General features: G+C 40.9%; 1 protein-coding gene and 1 non-coding gene across 6 annotated transcripts; both read left to right on the top strand.

The window, feature by feature from the left end:
- Positions 1-21,614, top strand: C17H19orf18 (chromosome 17 C19orf18 homolog). 5 transcript variants are annotated; one of them, XM_027619722.2, is made up of 6 exons: positions 1-176; positions 1,264-1,305; positions 4,405-4,497; positions 4,933-5,035; positions 11,462-11,649; positions 21,500-21,614. In XM_027619722.2, the coding sequence occupies exons 1-6, from the start codon at positions 95-97 to the stop codon at positions 21,514-21,516; spliced, it is 525 nt and encodes a 174-aa protein (XP_027475523.2). In that variant the 5' UTR covers positions 1-94; the 3' UTR covers positions 21,517-21,614. The 5 variants fall into 5 exon arrangements, with proteins under 5 accessions (XP_027475523.2, XP_027475518.2, XP_027475519.2 ...); XM_027619717.2 differs by lacking the exon at positions 21,500-21,614 and adding an exon at positions 16,634-17,098; XM_027619718.2 differs by lacking the exon at positions 21,500-21,614 and adding an exon at positions 13,260-13,538.
- On the top strand, positions 18,696-18,802 carry LOC113936815. The gene has a single exon (XR_003524378.1). It is a non-coding gene; the product is annotated as a U6 spliceosomal RNA (small nuclear RNA).
- Positions 21,615-22,698: the final 1,084 nt, after the last annotated feature.

Raw genomic sequence — 22,698 nt, 5'->3', positions numbered from 1 at the left:
GTTTCTTAGTTCCTCATAAACATAGGGCAGATACTACACTATAGCTAAATATATCCTTTCATCCATATGATAAAAGACTAAAAGTTTTGGAGTGATGGACAAGGTTCAAAGTTCTTTCACCTTTCTAGTTTTGTTTTTAATGGAATGCCCACTTCTTTTATGCTTGCCTTATGGAGGTGAGTTCCAACCAGTTGAACTAGCAAGAGACTTAATGGGTAGCTTCAACCATTGTTTTAACTTGTTTCAGGGGAAATAAAAAGGGGTAATTACATTTCACTGCTACAAGTTTTCTTTCAAAGGCTACAGATAGTCACAAACATCCACAAATGTCACTAAGCAGGAAGGTGTTTTCTCGGGACTCAAGTCATTGTGTTACTCATTGGGTGAAATGAGAACCATAGTCTGGGGTCCTCCTATTTACTATATGAATGTGTCTTTTCTTGTGTATTTGTTAGTAGCATGCTCCATACAATAATATAATTAGATAAGCATTGCTTGGAAATTAGTCTGATATTATTCTCTCTCCATAAGCTGGGCTTTCTTTTTAAGGATTACTGTGCTTCTTTTTCATTTCACTTAGCACACAGAGAAACTTTGACTGCCTCAGGATCTTTTGAATGTGTCTGTATGACTTTAATTGTAATTTGGGGGATGTTATGGCGGTAGACCGTAGGAATCCAGATACAGATGCTTTGCAAGTGTAAAATGTTCTTTATAATCATCTGTCTTCTATGCTTTGCATTTTGAGTCCAAAAACTCAAAGTTTATCTCAAAACAGAGAAACTGACCCTGACAATTGGGGAAGTCAGGCAGTAACTCCTCATGAAGATATATGGTACTTATAAACAATCTCTGTTCTGTACAAGGGAAATGCTATCTGCACAATATAATAGCATCTCATTTCTGTAGGAGGAAAGGATATTGCCATGGGGCCCTCCCTGACCCTGGCTCTCTGACCTCTGATGAGAGCACAGACCCCTTCAAATCTGTCAGGTCCTCAACCAGCTCATGTGACTGCAAAAACAGACCAGAAGCCAAATGCATTATGTTCTTAACTCTCCATATTCATGAAAGGAAACGCTGGATGCAAACAGAACAAATTGCCAATTAAACCACCTATTTCTATGAGGCATTGTAATAAATTTATTAACAGCATTTACTGTCTTAGCTATTAGGTCCCCTTGTCTAATACCAAGTTATTTATTTTCCTAAATTTGTGTTAAACTTGTGTCTTCTCTCTGATCCCTTTGTACGGCCTTCTAGCTCTGAGACCTACTATGCCCAAGCAATTCCCAGGGCATAATGGTAAGTCAAGGGATCTGGGAGGGGGCTGGGATTCAGGGACATTTCCCAAAGCTGTTGTGGTATATGGCTCCAGAGGACGCCCCACAGTGGTCATCACTAATCTGTACAGCCCTTTCTGCAAATTAGAAAAAAGAATGCCCTCTGGATGGTTGGTTTTGTCATGATGACACTCAGAGCAGATTAGAAAATAGCACAGATGTCAAAGCATCAGGAAATACAGAAAATCTTAAAAACACAATTAATACATGCAGCCATCCCAAACACATTATTAGTTTTTCTAAACTCAACTATGAATATATCACTTGCCTGTTCACCCCCCTACCGCCAAAGCCCAGAGATTGAATTCTTGCCAAGGTATCAGGAGACCTGCATTCTAATCTTTACTTTGAAACTAACTTGTGTTATGAGCTTGCTTGCACCAGAGGTTTGCTGAGACCTCTGCTGTGCCTGAGCTTTGGGTCCCAAGTTCAGGTTCCAATATGTAGTTAGAGGACAGAATTGTTTTAGATCATTGGAAGACTCCAATTTTCTCTGTAACCCTTAGCTCTTGGTTATATGGAAAGATGCCTAATTTATAATAAGGGAAATACGCATCCCAGTTTTCAGCTATCATGTTGAAAGTGAACAAAACGTTTCATTAAAAAAACTCGCAAAGGAGTTGGGAAATATAATCTCTCGCTTTTTTTTTTTTTAAGTAGGCTCCACACCCAGTATGGAACCCAACACAGGGCTTCAACTCTCAACCCTGAGACGAAGACCTGAGCCGAAATCGAGAGTCAGACGCTTAACCGACTGAGCCACCCAGGCGCTGCTAATCTCACATTTTTTTAATTGAAGTATGATTAACATATAATATCCTATTAGTTTCAAGTGTATATAATCTCATATCTTGTGTGTAGGCAAGGAATGAGTGCAACTTGTGTAGAGGGCAATTGCCAATCCTTATAAATATAAAAAGAACATATTTACTTTTTGGCCCAGAGTATTGAAATATACCTGGGATTTATTTTAATCAGGTATGATAAGACATACAGACACAGAAATGATTGTTCATGAAGGAAGAACATTATACTCACAGATTCCTAGAAGCAGGAAGCAAAAGGGAACAAGAGGGAAGAGCATGGCCCATTGTCTTTATTGGTATTTTCATGGGAAGGAATGGGTGAGGTGGGGTAGGTACACAGAGTAGTGGATAGTTGGAATGATTTTGGTGGCCTCTGGGCTATAGGGATGCTTCCTAGTTGTCCAGCACCTGGCCCTGGGATAATTTAGGGCAGGGGGAACATTGGCTTGGTGTGTGAGAGGTAGCTGGGGCTGTGGACTCTGGATTGATTGGTTTATATCAAAGGCATGCTCTTGGGGGAGTTGTCCGTGAACTGTAGGAAATAGCTAACCCTGGGAGGGACAGTCTGTCCAGGATCAAAACCTCAAATGTGAGAGCATCAAAAATACAAAAAATAGGAAAGCCTGGCTGGCGCAGGCAGTGGAGCATGCAACGCTTGGTCTCAGGGTTGTGAGTTCGAGCCCCACATTGGGTGCAGAGATTACTTAAAAATAAAATACCTTTTAAAAATACAGAAAATAAGAAAATATAGTCAATATACCCAGAAATTTCATTTCTAGGAAATTTGATTTCTAGGAAACTTTATTAAAAAAATATGTTTCTCAGAGGAGTGCCTGGGTGGCTCAGTCGGTTAAGCGTCCGCGTTCAGCTCAGGTCATGATCCCAGGGTCCTGGGATCGAGTCCCACCTCGGGCTCCCTGCTCTGCAGGGGGGGTGGCTGCTTCTCCCTTTCCCTCTGCCTGTTGCTCTCCCTGCTTGTGCTCGCTCTCTGTCAAATAAATAAATATTTTTTAAAAAATAGGTTTCTCGGGGCACCTGGGTGATGCAGTGGGATAAGCATCCGACTCTCGGTTCGGCTCAGGTTGTGATCGCAAGGTCTTGAGATCTGAGCCCTGCTTTGGGTTCTGCACTCAGCAAGGAATCTGCTGGAGATTCTCTTTTTCCCTCTGCCCCTCCCCCTCATGCTCTCTCTTTCTTTTTCTAAAATAAATAAATAAATCTTTAAAAAAATATATGTTTCTCATTTCCCTAACCCACCTACTCTCCTGTTCTGCTTGGTGACTTTCACATCTATTTTTCTTGCTGTGCAAAACCCCCAACTCACCCTCAGGGGATGACCTTGTTTCCTCCATCACTGGCAAAATACAAGCAGTCAAAAGAGAGTATCTGCATCCGCCTCCCATCTACCTGCAACTGCACCTTCCTTCTCTTTCTTCCTTCCTTTCCAGGTGAAGGATGGCCCCAGCCAGTGCGCCAGCATCCATCTCCACCAACTGGCATAGGCACAGTTGGGAATTCTCTCCTCATTTCCTGTAGTATCACAATTTAAAGTATCACTCCCATTCTCCTGTGAATGTGCTGCCAGTTCTCCCATCTTAGAAAGCAAAACCCATCTCTTGATCCCTTATCCCTTCTGTAAGCTGCCCTCACTTCTCTCCCCTCCAACACCAACGTTCCTCAAAAGAGTTTCTGAAACTCACTATCTCCAATTCCTTCCCTCCTGTTCTCTCTCAAACTATGTCAGTCACTGGCATCCCCACCACATCACTAGCCCTGCCTTCATCGATTTCTCCAATGACCTTCCCGTGGCCAAATCCAGCGGCCAGTTTTTAGTACTCACTATATTGAAACCATCTGTAAACCATTTTTCCTCCCTGCCCCAGTATTTCATTGGGAAAACCTGAAAGCATACAGAAGGGCAGAGAAAATTGTAGAGTGAACACCCATATTCACCATGCCTGCTGTCTACAATTATTTTATACCGCTAGCCTTTTCGTAGTCCAAGTTCTTTTCGTCACGTTTGGCTGAGCTTTCATTGATGGGTGAACCTCAGGGCATTTTTAGTTCAGTTGCTGAAATCTTTCTGCGTCAGGGAAGGGACAGAGAGTGAGGGAAGGCCACGTGCAGGATGAAGAGTAATCACCTCAATTTGTCAGATTTTACAAGTGGCTGAATAATGTACTTGCTTTGCCAGTTGCTCTTTTGTTCGATTTGTATGAACAATAACTCTCTGGTTATAATTTTTTAAATTTCAGGTAGTAGGAAAGGTGATACACGTAACCGTATAAAGAACAACCAGAGTTTTATAGCACACTCAACACCCACGAACACCGACACCTGGAATGCAGGTTCGTGGAATGGCATTCTCAATTTCTCTGTAACATCCTTTCGGCACAGCCCTGCACACCCTGAGACCATCGGTACAACCCCTGAGTCATCAAACTAAAGCCACTTTCCTTTTAGCTACAGAGATGGCAGGTGCTGCTAGACTGAGTCAGGGATCCTGTATTTCTACAGAGTAAAAGAGGACTTTGACAAAGGACAAGAGGCAGAGGAAGCAAATGGAGTTAGGGATTACTTTATGTGGGAGTTCAAAGTATATTTGTTCACATAGGCTGTGCGATCTAGCCTCCGTAGTTTTAAAAATTAAGGATACTATTTTTTATGGTACTTCTGATTTTGTCTCCCAACCGCCTTTGAAATAACAGTATGATTAACAAATATATTAACTGATAGACACAAGTGAAACGAAATTTTATGAGAACTTTTCTTTCCATTTTTAGCACTGATTTCGCACAGACCTGCTCTTGTTCAAGTAATTATAATTGCGTGTGTAGCCTTTACCATTGCCCTGATATGTGGAATCGTTATTTCCTATGTGATATAGTAAGTATGTCCTAAGTAACATGTACCGTCCTCAACTAAGACACAACAAACTAACTAGGTTATTGTTTAGTAATGTTAATGATGGTGATGGTAATTCTTATAATCACTACATTATTATAGTCATGCCATATCTGCACACTAGCGTTTTTCAGAATATGGACTGTACTCATGGTGGGTCACAATAGAAATGAAAAAAAAAAGGATAGGACAGAATACAATTTAGTAGGATAAAAAATATTAAACATTACATTTTGTAAATGCTGATTTTTTTAATTTTTAAAATTTTTATTTTTATTTTTTTTAAAGATTTTATTTATTTATTTGACAGAGAGATAGAGAGCACAAGTAGGCAGAGTGGCAGGCAGAGGGAGAGGGAGAAGCAGGCTCTCTGCTGAGCAGGGAGCCGGACATGGGGCTCGATCCCAGGACCCTGGGATCATGACCTGAGCCAAAGGCAGCCGCTTAACCGACTGAGCCACCCAGGCGCCCCATAATTTTTAAAATTTTTAATTAATTTATTTATTTTGTTACGTTAGTCACCATACAGTATGTCACTAGTTTTTGAGGTAGTGCTCCATGATTCATTGTTTGCATGTAACACCCAGTGCTCATCCCAACACGTGCCCTCCTTCAAACCCATCACGGGGCTACCCCCTCCCCCACCCCCTCCCCTCTGAGACCCTCAGGTTGTTTCCCGGAGTCCAGAGTCTCTTGTGGATCGTCTCCCCCCCTGATTCCCCCCCTTCATTTTCCCTTCCTTCTCCTAATGTCCTCTGTGCTGTTCCTTATGTTCCACAAATAAGTGAAACCATATGATAATTGTCTTTCTCTGCTTATTTCACATAGCATCATCTCCTCCAGTCCCATCCATGTCGATGTAAAAGTGGGGTATTCATCCTTTCTGATGGCTGAGTAATATTCCATTGTATATATGGACCACATCTTCTTTATCCATTCATCTGTTGAAGGGCATCTCGGCTCCTTCCACACTTTGGCTATTGCGGACATTGCTGCTATGAACATTGGGGTGCATAGGGCCCTTCTTTTCACTACATCTGTGTCTTTGGGGTCAATACCCAGGAGTGCAATTGCTGGGTCATAGGGTAGCTCTATTTTCAACTTTTTGAGGAACCTCCATAGTGTAAATGCTGATTTTTAACTTTTCAGAAAACAAACACACAGTTATGAGATAAAATGTATTTCCTATTGTGGATCATGGTCAAAATGCTTGAAAGCCACTGTCTGAGATGCTGGCATCCTCCCGAAATGTGGTGTTCTAAAGGGAACTTGAGGCATCTGAATAAGCAAAGAGGAAGTCAAACTCTCACTCTTTGCAGATGACATGATACTCTATCTGGAAAACCCAAAAGACTCCACCCCAAAATTGCTAGAACTCATACAGGAATTCAGTAAAGTGGCAGGATATAAAATCAATGTGCAAAAATCAGTTGCATTTCTATACACCAACAATGAAACAGAATAAAGAGAAATAAGGATTCAATCCCATTGACAGTTGCACCCCAAACCATAAGATACCTAGGAAGAAACCTAACCAAAAAGGCAAGGGATCTGTACTCAGGAAACTATAGAATACTCATGAAAGAAATTGAGGAAGACATAGAGAAATGGAAAAACGTCCCATGCTCATGGATTGGAAGAACAAATATTGTTAAAATGTCTATCCTACTTAGAGCAATCTACACATTCAATGCAATCCCTATCAAAATACCATTAACTTTTTTCACAGAACTGGAACAAATAATCCTAAAATTTGTATGGAAGCAGCAGAGACCCCAAATAGCCAGAGTAATGTTGAAAAAGAAAACCAAAGCTGGTGGCATCACAATTCCAGACTTCAAGCTCTATTACAAAGCTGTCATCATCAAGACAGTATGGTACTGGCACAAAAACAGACACATAGATCAATGGAACAGAATCGAGAGCCCAGAAATGGACCCTCAACTCTATGGTCAACTAATCTTCAACAAAGCAGGAAAGAATGGCCAATGGAAAAAAGACAGTCTCTTCAATAAATGGTGTTGGGAAAACTGGACAGCCACATGCAGAAGAATGAAACTGGACCATTTCTTTACACCATACACAAAAATAGACTCAAAATGGATGGAAGATCTAAATGTGAGACAGGAATCCATCAAAATCCTTAAGTAGAACACAAACAGCAACCTCTTCGACCTTGGCTGCAGCAACTTCTTGCAAGACATGTCTCCAAAGGCATGGGAAACAAAGGCAAAAATGAACTATTGGGACTTCATCAAGATAAAAAGCTCTTGCACAGCAAAGGAAACAGTCAACAAAATCAAAAGACAACTGACTGAATGGGAGAAGATATTTGCCAATGACATATCAGATAAAGGGCTAGTATCCAAAATCTTTAAAGAACTTATCAAACTCAACACCCAAAGAACAAATAATCCAATCAAGAAATGGGCAGAAGACACGAACAGACATTTCTCCAAAGACATACAGATGGCCAACAGACACGTGAAAACATGCTCAACATCACTCAGCATCAGGGAAATACAAATCAAAACTACAATGAGATACCACCTCACACCCGTCAGAATGGCTAAAAGTAACATGTCAGGAAACGACAGATGTTGGCGAGGATTTGGAGAAAGGGGAACCCTCCCACACTGTTGGTGGGAATGCAAGCTGGTGCAGCCCCTCTGGGAAACAGTATGGAGGTTCCTCAAAAAGTTGAAAATAGAGCTACCCTTTGACCCAGCAATTGCACTACTGGATATTTACCCCAAAGATACAAATGTAGTGATCTGAAGGGGCACGTGCACCCCAATGTTTATAGCAGCAATGTCCACAATAGCCAAGCTATGGGAAAGAGCCCAGATGACCATCGACAGATGAATGGATAAAGAAGATGTACTATATATACACAATGGAATATCATGCAGCCATCAAAAAAGGAAATCTTGTCATTCACAACGGGGATGTGGATGGAACTAGAGGGTATTATGCTAAGAGAGAGAAGTCAATCAGAGAAAGACAATTATCATATGATCTCACTGATGTGTGGAATTTAAGAAACAAGGCAGAGGATCATACGGGAAGAGAGTAAAAAACGAAACAAGATGAAACCAGAGAGGGAGACAAACCATAAGAGACTCTTAATCTTAGGAAACAAACTGAGGATTGCTGGAGGGGAGGGGGGTGAGGGGATGGGGTAACTGGGTGATGGGCACTGGGGAGAGTATGTGTTGCAATGAGCCCTGGGTATTATATAAGACTGATGAATTACAGACCTGTACCCCTGAAACAAATAATACATTATATGTTAATTGAATTTGATTTTTTTTTTAAAAGTGAACTTGATACTTTGGCAGGAATCTTAGTGCAAAGCAGAAAATTGTGACTGCTCTCTTTTCACTAGACACTTGTTATTATCTGGGAAAACAGTAGCGTTTGGAGAAGATACTTCATCTTGTTTGCACAAATAAAGTTTGTGGCCAAGCTCTTTCAAGTGATATGATCATTTTGATTGAGTATTAGACAAAAGAGCAGACTGTGACATCATGCTACTCTGACCAGAATGATATACTGATTCCTTCTCCAGGATTCAGTGCTGGGATTCTGTTGTATCCCATCAGAAACAGCTTGAGGAAGTAATAAATTATTTGCTGTATTGGAATTGAGTATGAACACAAGGAATATGTTGCCATGTATGGGATATTTTTTAAGGTAGCCATTTTAGGACCACCTTCAAATATGTCCAATGAAGGCAAATAAGATTAAAGGTAAAAATTGAAGACATTTTACTAATGAGAGAGTGTAATCAGCATGTTTAGTTCTGCAATATCTAACAAGGTGGTCTTGCACTGAATTTATATAACTGCAATTTCAGTTTATTTTCATTAGTATAAATAAATAAATAAATAAATAAATAAATAAATAAATAAGTATATATATATATATATATATATATATATATATATATATATATATATATATAAAGAGAGAGTTTTCTAAGATAATTCACTAAAACATCCTCTGGGACTTGTAGTGCCCAATTAAGTTGCTGAACTAATATCAACTCTTATAGCTTTTACATTTGTGTTACTCATAGGGCTGCACCAAGCTATTTCAGAGCATGAGGCAAAAGGAAAATTACATGCCCCAAAGTACATGTTTTAATGTAAGTTTTAGTGGTTAACTTTTTCCAGAAGTAGGTTTTGAAAATACTATTTGTAAGTTTGCTTTCATTTAAACCAGGAAAGTAAAATTACAATAAGCTCTGTTTCTGGTATAGAAAATATTTAAACTTAAGGTGAGTTTTGATATACTACTTTTCAAATTGGTAATACATTATCAACTTCTTTAATGTTCTGGGAAAGAATAACCACTTAAAAATACATAAAAACATGGGGCATCTGAATGGCACATTTGGTTGGGCCTTTGACTCTTCGTTTTGGTTAGGTCATAATCTTGGGGTAGTGGGATCAAGCCCTGCCTGGAGCTCCACACTCAGCACGGAGTCTGCTTGGGGCTCTCCCTCTGTCTTCCTCTGCCCCTCTCCACTCCACCCCTTCTCTGAAATAAATAAATAAATCCTAAAAAATTTTTTTAAAGATTTATTTATCTGAGAGATTACAAGAGAGAGCACAAGCAGGCGGGGGGTGGGCAGAAGGAGAGGAAGAAGCAGACTCCCCACTGAGCAGGGAGCCCGACAGGGGGTCAATTCCCAGGACCCATGAGATCATGACCTGAGCTGAAGGCAGACACTTAACCAACTGAGCCACCTAGGCGCCCCTAAATAAATAAATCTTTTTAAAAAAATACTTAAAAACATGTATATAGGGACTCACCTTTTTCTTTTGACTCAGGTTCCCATATGGTTCATCACAGCACTGTTGGATCCTACGTTTATTTGAAATTTTGATATTTGGTTTATCATGGATTTTTTCCCCATTCATTTCAATTTGTTAAAATACTGAGCTAAAACATTTATCATCATTACTGAATTTTTTTGGCATGCCCTTAAATTTTGCAACTGTAATCAAGACATTGGAGACCAGGATTTGGGTGATTACTGTTTTTTTTTTTTTTTTAAGATTTTATTTATTTATTTGACAGACAGATAGAAAGAGGGAACACAAGCAGAGGGGAGTGGGAGAGGGAGAAGCAGGCTTCCCACTGAGCAGGGAGCCCGATGTGGGGCTTGATCCCAGGACCCTGGGATCATGACCTGAGCCGAAGGCAGACACTTAATGACTGAGCCACCCAGGCGCCCTGGGTCATTACTGTTAACAATGTTTAGGATCAGGCCAGTTCTTCCTAATTACATACATCAAACAATTAGGAAGGTATATATGTTAGGAAAAAGGAAAGCATTCTATTTACCCCTTTTCACATCAAACAGAGATAGCTGCATAAAAATCCACTTCTAGGGCTGGATCTGGGGTGGGGTGAGCAAGGCACTCACCTCAGGTGCAAAATTTAAGAGGGTGCCAAAAAATTCAGTCATCAAGATGAGTAATATTTTAACGCAATATTTTATAAAATCAATATATTTCAAAAAATATCCATGATGTACAAAACACCAACATTTTAAATACAGGATCAGTAACATTGTTGGGCCAAGCCATATCAGAGAGTGGAGCAAAAGGAAGAATCAGTAATACCTATATGGACTTCATTTAAAATGTTGATATTTTGTTCATCATGGATTTCTTGGCACTCATTTTTCTTTTGTAAAATGTTGCATTAAGATATTTAGCTTAGGGGCGCCTGGGTGGCTCAGTCGTTGGGCATCTGCCTTAGGCTCTGGTCATGATCCCGGCGTCCTGGGATCGAGCCCTGCATCGGGCTCCCTGCTCTGCGGGAAGCCTGCTTCTCCCTCTCCCACTCCCCCTGCTTGTGTTCCCTCTCTCACTGGGTCTCTCTCTGTCAAATAAATAAATAAAATAAAACATTTTATTTATTTATTTGACAGATAGATAGAGAGCACAGGTAGGCAGAATGGCAGGCAGAGGGAGAGGGAGAAGCAGGCTCTCCGCCGAGCAGGGAGCCGGATGTGGGACTTGATCCCAGGACCCTCCTGGGATCATGACCCAAGCCGAAGGCAGCCGCCCAACCGACTGAGCCACTCAGGTGCCCCTAAATAAATAAAATCTTTAAAAAAAAGATATTATAGCTTAAAAAGAAGATATTATATTATCTTGCACCCCACAGGAGTTCCTTATTCATCTCACCTAGTCCTGGCCCTGAACCACATTTGGCACTGTGACTCCCCCTCCGCCTGTCAGCACACACTAGAGATCAATCTGTTTCTGCTTCCCTCCCCTGCCCACCACCATGTACTAGTGACTCCTTTTCAGTCAAATGTCACAGGATGAAGATGTAATGATCTCCCTTGACAATTGTGCTCTTAAATTCATCTACGTTATTCTCCAGTCGGCTGGTCCAGGCTGAGGAAAGACAGCAGCTGGTGTGGCTCTATAACAATGTCAGGATACCATTCCTGGGAGATGGTGACGACGGTGTCAACGATGACAAAGAGGCCTCGGAGGATGGGAGCCTGGATGAGTCCACCTCCCTACTTCCAGAGAATGAGGAGGAGCTGGAAAAGTTCATTCACTCAGGTAAATGACTGACCATTTTATCTCGTCAGATGCGAAGTCACATGAAAGCTGAGCTGTCCATGACGTTTTGGTTTCCAAAGGCAAAGCTAGGAGGGATTTAATGGAGTTTGAGGTAATAAAGGTGAATATTTACAGCCACATCTACAGAAATGAACTGTTCTCATCAAATTATACAGAGGGGCAAACAGCCATGGGTTGCTTGGTTCCTTTTGTGGGGCAATTCCAAGGACCAAAAGCAGAGTTCAGGAGACAAAACTTTCCCCAGACTAAACTCTTCCTTTAAGCACACTCATCAGTGTAGCATTATTCCCGAGTCTAGAACACAGACAGACAGATGTCTCTCTTGCACAGTCTGCCTCCGTCTGATGTGAACAGGATCCAGCCCACAGAACAGACCCTTGTATGAGAGATGCTCACCATGCCTGCAAATCTTTGTGAAGAGAAGGCAGCATATGTGCTCATATAAACCTGATTTTGTAAAAGTTCTGAGATACCCGCTTAAAAAAATTCGAGAGCAAAAATATGTAGAGTGCAGTGTCTGATTCAACCATGTCAGTCTTCCCTTGTATGGACCTCCTCTCTAACAACCGCAGACGCAGGTAGTCAGAGACAGGCTGGAAGGCCAGGAGGAGGCGATCAGTGATGTTTACTGACATTAATGCCCTTGTTTACCCTTGGGAAATATTTTTTTCAATGTCTTTTCCTTACTTCGAAGTATAGCTTTTCTTCATTCTTTTAAGTTTTTATTTAAATTCCAGTTAATTAACATACAGTGTAGTATTAGTTTCAAATGTACACTACAGTGATTCAGCACTTCCATATGACACCCAGTGCTCATCACAACAAGGGCACTCCTTAGTCCCCGTCACCCGTTTCTCCCCACCCCTGTTTCTCTCCACCCTCCCACTCACCTCCCTTCTGGTAGCCATCAGTTTGTTCTCTATGGTTAAGGGTCTGTTTCTTGGATTGCCACCCTCTTTTTTCCCCCTTTGCTCATTTGGTTTTCTTTTAAAGATTTTATTTATTTATTCGTGAGAGACAGAGAGAGAGAGAGAGGCAGAGGGAGAAGCAGGCTCCCAAGGAGCAGGGAGCCCGATTCGGGACTCGATCCCAGAACCCCAGGATCATGACCTGAGCCGAAGGCAGACGCTTAACCATCTGAGCCACCCAGGCGCCCCTGCTCATTTGTTTCTTAAATCACTCATATGAGTGAAATCATATGGTATTTGTCTTTCTCTGACTTGATTCACTTAGCATAATATTCTCTAGCTCCACCCTTGTCATTGCAAATGGCAAGATTTCATTCTTTTTTATGGCTGAGTAATATTCTATTATGTATATATACCACATCTTCTTTATCCATTCATCAACTGACATTTTTTTTAACTGAGCATTTATAAAGCTTGTATATTAGATGTGGGAAAATAACTTTATTTTGGGGGGGAGTAAATAACTTTAAAATTCAATCTTCACCATCCTTTTCAGACAAATCACATTCATTATATCTTGAAAATTCTACTTTTTACACCTTTATTTTTCCATACCTTTTCTGTCACCTATCTCTATTCCTCATTTATTAGTATTTCAGTAACATTATGTCTATGTTTTAGTTATTAGATCCAAAAGAAGAGAGTATATGGTAAACAAGAGATTGAAGAAAGAACAAGATTTATTAATGGAAACAAAAATAGGGAATTCTATGCACAGTATATTCTCAGAGGATCTATGAGAGCAAACGGAAGAGATGCAGGACGTGCTAGCCAGTGTGGAGCCAACAGTTGCAAGGACAACCCACGACTGGGGACCTGAGCATGACTTACTCCTGGAGAGCTCTGTTCAGAGCGCTCTAAAGAAGAAAACTAGAAGTATATAACAGAAAATAAATCCATATGTGCAATGATTCTTGATTCTTAGCTCTCATAGTCCATTAATAATTATAACTTAATTGGAAAAGAGAAAAATCTAACTTCATGAATATGAAAAGAGACTGTCAGGATTTTTTTTCTAAATTTTTTATTTATTTATGTTTTTTAGGATTTTCTTTCCTTGGTCCTAACCAAAAACACAAATGATTTCTTTGGGCAGACCAAGCTAAGGAATTGCTTTCATCATACAAAACTTTTCCAGGGCTATTATCTATCAATTCCAGTACCTTGCCTCTATTTTCCTCACAAGGAAGCTGAGAATATCAAAATAGATATGACACTGGATTAAGATGCAATCATCCCTGTTTTTAAGGAGCTGGGACCTGGTGAGGAAAAAGGGTCTGCAGGCAAGGAGCTGTAAAGCATGGCCAGTTGTGGGATGCTATAAGCCGGGAGCTGCTGAGAGCTGTGGAAATATAGGAGTCAAGACTGGATCCAAATGGGTCAGTGCTTTGGAAAACGGTCTGATGGTTCCTCGGAAAGTTAAACAGACAGTCACTACATGGCCTAGCAATTCCACTCTTCGGGTTAGGTCCGAGGAACCTGAAAACACACATACACAGAAAAACCTGGACACAAATGTCCACAGCAGCATTACTCATAAGAGCAAAAAGGTGGAAACAACCCAGCTGTCCATCAATTGACAAAAAGATAAATAAAATGGGGGTCTATCTATACAATGGAATATTCTTCAGCCATAAGAAAGACAGAAATACCGATACATCTACAACATAGAGAAACCTTGAAAACGTTATGCTAAATGAAATAAGTTAGACACAAAGGTCACACGCTTTCTGATTTCATTTATCCAAAATGCCCAAAATAATCAAATCCATAGAAGCAGAAAGTAGTTAAGTGTTTCCAGGAACTGGGTGAGAAGAGAAAAGGGAAGGACTGCTGATGGGTGTGGGGTTTCTTTTTGGGGTAAGGAAAATGTTTAAAAACTAGGTAGTTGTGATGGTTATACAACGTGGTGAATATACTAAAAAATGAAAGAAAAAAAAAAAAACACCACGGGACTGTACTCTTTAAAAGAGCAAATGTTGTGGTATGTGAAAGAGATCCCAAACAAACTGTTGAAAAAAAGATTTTGTCTAATTTGAGGGTGAACTGAAGCCAGACCTAGGCTTCCTGACTCTTCCTTCCAGTTTCCATCCTTCCTAAAATAAAAAAATTATAACAACAACAACAAAAATTATAATAGACAACATGACAAAGGAATAGTGGGGTATATATGAGAAATTGGGACAGTCCAAAGAATCTTTCAGCCAACAGTTTGCACCTGCCTTGGTGGTGCAGCCAGGAAGGAGTTACGTGTGGGATGGGTGGCCCAGGGGACAGCAGGGCAGTGCTGGCCGGTGTCCTGCACCGATCCACAGCCCCCAGACCCTGGGTGGGCCTTCAGTGCCCTTCAGTGCAACCTCATATCCTTGGGCAAGACACACACCCAGCCCCTATGAGATAAAATCCTAAGTTAGGAAGCAAGACTGCTATCTTAGTTGGCTCAGGCTGCCCTAAAAAAAATGCTGTTGATGAGGTGGCTTAAACAACAAATATTTATTTCTCACTGTCCTAGAGGCTAGAAGTCCAAGACCAAGGTGCTAGCATGGTTGAGTTCTCGGGCAAGCCCTATTCCTGATTTCCTCACATGGTGGAGAGAGGGAGAGAAGCAGCAAACTCTCTCGTTTCTGATTATAAGGGCACTGATCCCATTCATGAGGGCTCCACCCTCATGGCCTGATTATCTCCCCAAGGCCTCACCTCCAAATGACATCACCTTGGGGATTAGGGCTTCAACGCAGGGGATGGGGGAGTCACAAACAGTCTATAGCAATTGCTTTTATTTTTTTTAAGACCTTATTTATTTCAGGGCGCCTGGGTGGCTCAGTTGGTTAAGCGACTGCCTTCGGCTCAGGTCATGATCCTGGAGTCCCAGGATCGAGTCCCGCATCGGGCTCCCTGCTCAGCAGGGAGTCTGCTTCTCCCTCTGACCCTCCCCCCTCTCATGCTCTAGCTCATTCTTTCTCTCAAATAAATAAATAAAATATTAAAAAAAAAAGACCTTATTTATTTCAGAGAGAGAGAATGCGTACGCAGGCATGAGCAGGGAAGGGCTAGAGGGAGAAGCAGACTTCCCACCAAGCAGGGAGCCCGATGCGGGGCTCGATCCCGCAACCCTGAGATCATGACCTGAGCTGAAGGCAGACGCTTAAACGCCACCCAGGCACCTCCCCCCCATCCCAGCTACTTAAAATTTACTGGGAGCTAGCTGGTACTAGAGGAAGCAGGGTGGAAATCCATTACATCATTGGTAACTCTCAGAGCAATTATATCCCAGCGTTCCAAATCAGGTGAGGGCCCAGAAAGTGGGGAATCCAGGGTTCAGTGTACCTCTGTGCCTCTGGAATCCATCAAGGTTTATGGCTAGGCTCTCTGGGCATTGGCCCCCAGCCTGGTACATATTCCAGTGTTGGTTTTGCGGGCAGCTCACTACATATCATATATAGACACCAGCATGGAGAGGCTGGACTGCTTTTTATCACCTTGAATAAACCAAGGAAGGGAAGAACATGAGTCTTCATGGGCAGATGTGTCTTAGCAGAAACCACTGTGGTAGGTGGAATTCTAAGATGGCCCCCAAGATTCTTGCCCCTGGTGTACATAGCTGTATCATTTCTTCCCCTTGAGTGTGGCTCTGCGAATATGGAAATGTCATGTATGGCCCTCCCATGATTAGGTTGAGGAGATAGAATAGTTGCTCTTTTAATTGTTACATTATATAAGACTCTGACTTAGCCAACTGGAGAGCCACCTCTCTGAGTCTTTAGGGACTGGCTCCATGCAGGGAAAGACTTCCACGAATCAACCTAGCATGAAAGCTTGAGGCCTTCTCATATCTTTTCCGGGCATCATGCATCTCCCCTGGTGTGTGTCTGTGTGTGTGTGTTCCCCAATTCTACATGTCTTAATTTTCCTAATGGTCTCACACCCAATGCTTCTGGTGTATTCCTCTGCCTAAACTGTCCCCAGCCACCTACCAGACTGCTGTCTTCCCGCAGCTATCCCAAGGTTTGTAATCTGCCAGTGTCCTTACTGCCTCCAACCTGATTTCCAAACGATTGCCACCATTCCCATCATCACCGAGGCAGACGATGCAGAAACTGGACCCTGGGTCAGCTTTCAGACAAGCCAGAACACGGCAATCAAGCCCCACTGTTTTCCTTCCTTCCTGGACTTCTGTAGACCTCTAAGTGATGCATAAGTACTCGTAAAGCTATTTTGATCAGCATGTTTTGTTTATTCAGTGTTTTTAAGGATAGTAAGGGCCTGTAGATTCCGAGTCTGCCATTTATTGATGTCACTCTGGTTTAAGATTAAACTTTCAAAATTGTTTTTCTTATTGGCATGGTTGGCTTTTTGGAATTCTTGTCATCTATACAAAAGGTTTTCACTTTTGAGTGAGATGATTTCTATCTCACTAATTTGTAGGACTTCTTTATTAAATGATTTAATTATTTATATAGCTGCTTTTTAACAATTATGAGTGATTCACATATCTTCTAAACTGTGTGGCTCATCATTTCTGTTTTTGTGGTATTCTGTAATCATAGACTCTTTCCTTTTAATGTAATTGGTTATATTTTTTGTAGTTGGTTATATTTAAATACATACTTACTGTCATATTTTTGTGTCTGTTTTGAGAAATCCTCTATGTACATTGTACATGCATTCTCTTCAATCAACTTGTAAAACAGTCGTTCCTGTCATTCCAAGTAAGCTCTCTCCACCTGCAACTAATATTTCTGTATACTTTGAAGAAGAGGTCTAAATTTGTATTTTACCATTAAAAATTTTTTTTTAAGATTTTATCTATTTATTTGAGAGAGAGCAAGAGCCAGAGAGCACAAGCGGGGTGAGAGAGCACCAGCAGGGTGAAGGGCAGAGGGAGAAGCAGACTCCCTGCTGAGCAGGGACCCCCGATGCAGGGCCTGATCCCAGGACTCCAGGATCATGACCTGAACCGAAGGCAGGCACTCAACCAACTGAGCTGCCCACGTACCCCATATTTTACCGTTTGTATACTTCATTGCTTCAGAATATATTTAAAAGCTTACATTCCTATTGCTATCTCATGCCACTTCCCCCATAAGTGAGGATCAAAATATACACATGACCCTTTAAATGAGCTATATATTCTGTTACATTTTTTACCTAAATTCTATGCCCCTGTATCAATATCACAGTGCTTTTTACTGCTCTTTCAGAGAAATTACTGCAGACTTATTTAGATTATCTTTATATATGATCATTTGCCATATGATTTTTTAAAAGATTTTATATACTTACCTATTTTAGGGAGAGAGAGAGAGAGAGAGTGCGTGAGCGAGCGAGCATGGGGGGAGGAGCAGAGGGAGAAGGAGAGAGAATCTCAAGCCAACGCTGAGCTGAGCGCAGAAGCAGAGCCCAACAGGGAGGCCCAATCCCGTGACCCGGAGATCACAACCCCAGCCAAAACCAAGAGTCAGACACTCAACAGACTGAGCCACCCAGGTGCCCCCCATATGATTTTTAAAGATATTTTCTCGAGGGCTGACTGCCTGGCTTGGTCGGCAGAGCATGTGACCCTTTTCTTTTTTTTTTTTAAGATTTTATTTATTTTTTGACAGAGAGAGACACAGCGAGAGAGGGAACACAAGCAGGGGGAGTGGGAGAGGGAGAAGCAGGCTTCCCGCTGAGCAGGGAGCCCGATGTGGGGCTCGATCCCAGGACCCTGGGATCATGACCTGAGCCAGAGGCAGACGCTTAACGACTGAGCCACCCAGGCGCCCCAGCATGTGACTCTTGATCTCAGGGTTGTAAGTTTGAGCCCCATGTTGTGTGTAGAGATTACTTTAAAAAAAAATCTTTAGGGGCACCTGGGTGGCTCAGTCAGTTAAGCATCTGCCTTTCGGCTTAGGTCATGATCCCAGAGTCCTGGGATCCTGCCCCATGTTGAGCTCCCTGCTCAGTGGGCAGTCTGCTTTTCCTTCTCCCTTTGCCCCTACCCCTGCTCATGCTCTCTCTCACGCACGTGCTTTCTCTCAAATAAATAAAATCTTTAAAAATAAAATAAAATCATTAGTGCTCGCTTCGGCAGCACCTATACTAAAATTGGAATGATACAGGTTAGATTAAGATGGTCCCTGCACAAGGATGACACACAAATTCATGAAGTATTCCATATTTTTTATAATTTCTAGAATTATATAGATGAATTGTCTCTCTGTTTGGTTTTGTGTAGGCACCACTTTTGTTTTATGTTTGTCTTAGCTGCATGAAATAAAATTCTTAATTTTTGAAAAAAATAAAATCTTTAAGAAAATATTTCTCAAATTCCTAAACATGATTGATTATAATTCTGACGATTTTTTTCTACGCCCTCACTAAAATCAAGCTGTTTAGCACAATTCATAGTCATTTTGTGTTGCAACAGAACTGATGACACCAAATTACTAATTGATATGTCCAGGTTGGATTCTTCAGTCAGTGTTTGAAATTTTCTTTTTTTTTTTTTTTTAAGATTTTATTTATTTATTTGACAGAGAGAGCACAAGCACAAGCAGGGGGAGTGGCAGGCAGAAGGAGAAGCAAGCTCCCCACTGTGCAAGAAGCCCAACTTGGGGCTCCATCCCAGGACCCTGGGATCACAACCTGAGCCGAAGGCCGACACTTAACTGACTGAGCCACCCAGCTGCCCCGAAATTTACTTTTTCTGTTTTAGATAACAATGAAATTGATATTTTGTGACTTTTATATTCCTTGTTTATTGCAAAATTCTACTGGCTTGATTTTTATTTTTATTTGAGTATTCCCTCCAAGATTTTCATCTAGATAGGCTTTATTTAGGAAACAAAATTAAGAAATTTACCAATATATTTAATTTATTTTAGTCCTCTTTTCTTTACTTGGCTATAATCTAGCATCAACTTTATGTTGAGAAATGAGTTATTTTAGTTTTTTTTATTTTGTTATTGACATGATATTCTGACTCTGGTGTATTTATTTGACTTGATTAAACCCCCACAAACCCATCATCTTTCCTTCAAAAAATCCTGATAGTTTTGTTTGTTTAGGCACCTTCCATACTTGCCAGAACCATTGCCCTTTTTCCTGCTTCTTTTCTTACCACTTTCCCCTGATCATACAGCATATTGCAATCATGACATTGCTTATGATAAAAGTGCTAAGTATTCAACTGAAATAAGTTTATTTCGTTAGTTTACACCTTACTGCTTTTGATATTAGTTTTAATGGAAAGGTTTTTTTGTTTTAATTAGTGCTTAAAAGTAATGCAATACAGGGGCGCCTGCATGGCTCAGTCTGTTGGGTGTCTGCCTTTGGCTCGGGTCATGATCCCAGGGTTGTGGGATTAATCCCCGCATCAGGCTCCCTGCTGCTCCCCCTGCGTGTTCTCTCTCTGTGTCTGTCTCTCTGTCAAATAAATAACAAATTAGTGGGTGGCTCAGTCGTTAAGCGTCTGCCTTCGGCTCAGGTCATGATCCCAGAGTCCTGGGATCAAGCCCCGCATCGGGTTCCCTGCTCAGTGGGAGGCCTGCTTCTCCCTCTCCCACTCCCTCAGCTTGTGTTCCCTCTCTCGCTGTGTCTCTCTCTGTCAAATAAATAAATAAAATCTTTAAAAAAATTTAGTTTAAAAAGTAATGCAACACAGTATTGAGTAGGCAGCTTTTGTAAATTATCCTCCATAAAATGAAATTCATTTTCAGAACTTATTGTCAGCTATTGGCACTTTGAAGAATTGAATGCACTTATCCTCTTTACCTCTCAAATTTATTATATCATTTGCTATTTATTACCACTAATTTCAATAGCATATTACTTTCCAGGTAAGAAAAGTCTATCACTTCATACAAAGTCCTTCCTTTAATGATGACTGATTTAAAAAAAATTAAATTGTGTGAAAATTAGTAACAGGAAACTTCACTAAAATGTAATGGTGAAGTTTCAGCAGGGGGAGCTCTCACACCCTACCACTTGTAGTCAGTTGCAGACCGAACAGGAAGAAAGATTTGACTCTACCCCGACTTGACCTTGCAGCGGATACTATTTTATGCTACAAGCCTGAGAATGAAAGGTTTCCTTATCCCTACCTCATCCCACAACAGCTCAGAGGATTAGAATCTACTCTGCTTCGAACTTCCAGTTTATTCCAAAGGACTTTTAATTTATAACAGCCTTCCCAACTTACCTCTTTTCTTCTTAAAAAAAAAAAAAAGTATATATATTCTTTGTTCTCCGGACTTGCCTATGGCTTTGTTGCAGCTTATTTGTCCTGGATTGCAATTCTCTTTTAGTCCCAAATAAAACCATCTTTTGCTGGAAAAATAACTGGCAGTTGTTATTTTTAAGGTTAACAGTTTGAAAATTACCTTTTATTTTTTAATTTTGAAAATGCAGTGTAAAATAGTCAAATATATTTAAACATAAAACATGTTATGGAATTATCTAACATTTTATTTATTTATTTATTTATTTATTTATTTATTTATTTATTTATTTATTTATTTGAAGGGGGGAGGAGCAGAGGGAGAGGGACAAGTCAACTTAGTGCTGAGCACGGAGCCCCCACACAGGGCTCTATCCAAGGGCCCTGAGATCATGACCTGAGCCAAAATTAAGAGATGCTTAACTGACTGAGCCACCCAGGTGCCCCTGAATAGCATTTTAAAACGATATATTAGGTGACATGGATGCTATGAACAACATGTCTAAAATTTCTTACCTTTAATAAACTCAATGACAATGCTATTTCTACATGAAAGAGCTATTTCTTCTCAGGGAGAGTCTTATGCTTAATGCTTAACCTTAACTAGGATTTGCTGGTCTTTTTTAAGTCTTTCAATTAGATGTGTTAATGTTCTTCACAGGCTCAAAGTTTTCGTGAAGAAATTGTCTCCATTGAATGGTACTCTATTACTCAGGAACATGGAATCTTTTAATGGAAAAGCAGAATGATCAGCTCTAAAAACTTTCCAATTCAAGAATCCCCAAATTACCCATTGTGCACCAACATCATCACTACTGGAATTTCTCCAAGATCTTCACTTCTTTCACCATCCAAGTTACTTCTCCAGAGACATTTCTGCCACCATCTCTGTATCACTACATAGTCATAATTAATAACCGTCTTTAAAACTTTTTAAATTGAGGTGTAATTGGGGACACCTGGGTGGCTCAGTTGGGTAAGCGTCTGCCTTCGGCTCAGGTCATGATCCCAGGGTCCTGGGATCAAGTCCTGCATCGAGTTCCTTGCTCAGTGGGGAGCCTGCTTCTCCCCTCTGCCTGCCACTCCCTCTGCTTGTATTCTTTCTCTCTCTGACAAATAAATAAATATTTTTAAAAGTTGAGGTATAATTGACATATAACATTATATTAGTTTCAGGTGTACAGCATAATGATTCCATATTTGTATACACTGTGAAACGACTACGATAACTCTAGTTAATATCCATCACCTTACACAGTTACAAAAATTAATAGCTTTCTATAATTTGCATTTTACAACTGTTTTTCTGAGATATCAATTCTTCATGCAGAATACTCCCTGTAATCACAGGAAATGATAACCTCTTTTCAGTCATGAGATGAGATCATGGATTTAAGCTACTCCTACATTTTGGGATTCAGAGCACCGTTTGCATGCATGCTCCACCTGTGAACACTGCAGACATTGTCCTGTATCAAAATAGTATTTCTTCCATTTTTCTATTTTTGAGATCAAGGTCAGATCTTAAAGGAAGGGAATATAAGGACAATGAATAAGAGGTGAATGGGGGGCGCCTGGGCGGCTCAGTCGTTAAGCCACTGCCTTCGGCTCAGGTCATGGTCCCAGGGTCCTGGGGTGGAGCCCCGCATCGGGCTCCCTGCTCTGCGGGAAGCCTGCTTCTCCCTCCCCCACTCCCCCCTGCTTGTGTTCTCTCTGTGTCAAATAAAGAAATAAAATCTAAAAAAAAAAAAAAAAAAAGATGTGAATGGATAAAAGCTCATCAAATTGGACATCACAGGTTATACAGACCCATATCTGTACTCTTGCTTCAGGGGAGCACATCCTCCTCCATCTTTCTTG

Source organism: Zalophus californianus, chromosome 17 (genome assembly GCF_009762305.2).
Source record: "Zalophus californianus isolate mZalCal1 chromosome 17, mZalCal1.pri.v2, whole genome shotgun sequence".
NCBI lineage: Eukaryota > Metazoa > Chordata > Mammalia > Carnivora > Otariidae > Zalophus > Zalophus californianus.
This window is presented reverse-complemented; position numbering and strand designations above follow the sequence as displayed.

Bases quoted from the DNA above. Each gene is read 5' to 3' on its own strand.
- C17H19orf18 (XM_027619717.2), top strand. From the start codon at position 95: ATGGACAAGGTTCAAAGTTCTTTCACCTTTCTAGTTTTGTTTTTAATG. The intron at 4,498-4,932 runs GTTCGTGGAATG...TTCCATTTTTAG, and splicing joins CACCGACACCTGGAATGCAG to CACTGATTTCGCACAGACCT. The intron at 5,036-11,461 runs GTAAGTATGTCC...GTTATTCTCCAG, and splicing joins GTTATTTCCTATGTGATATA to TCGGCTGGTCCAGGCTGAGG.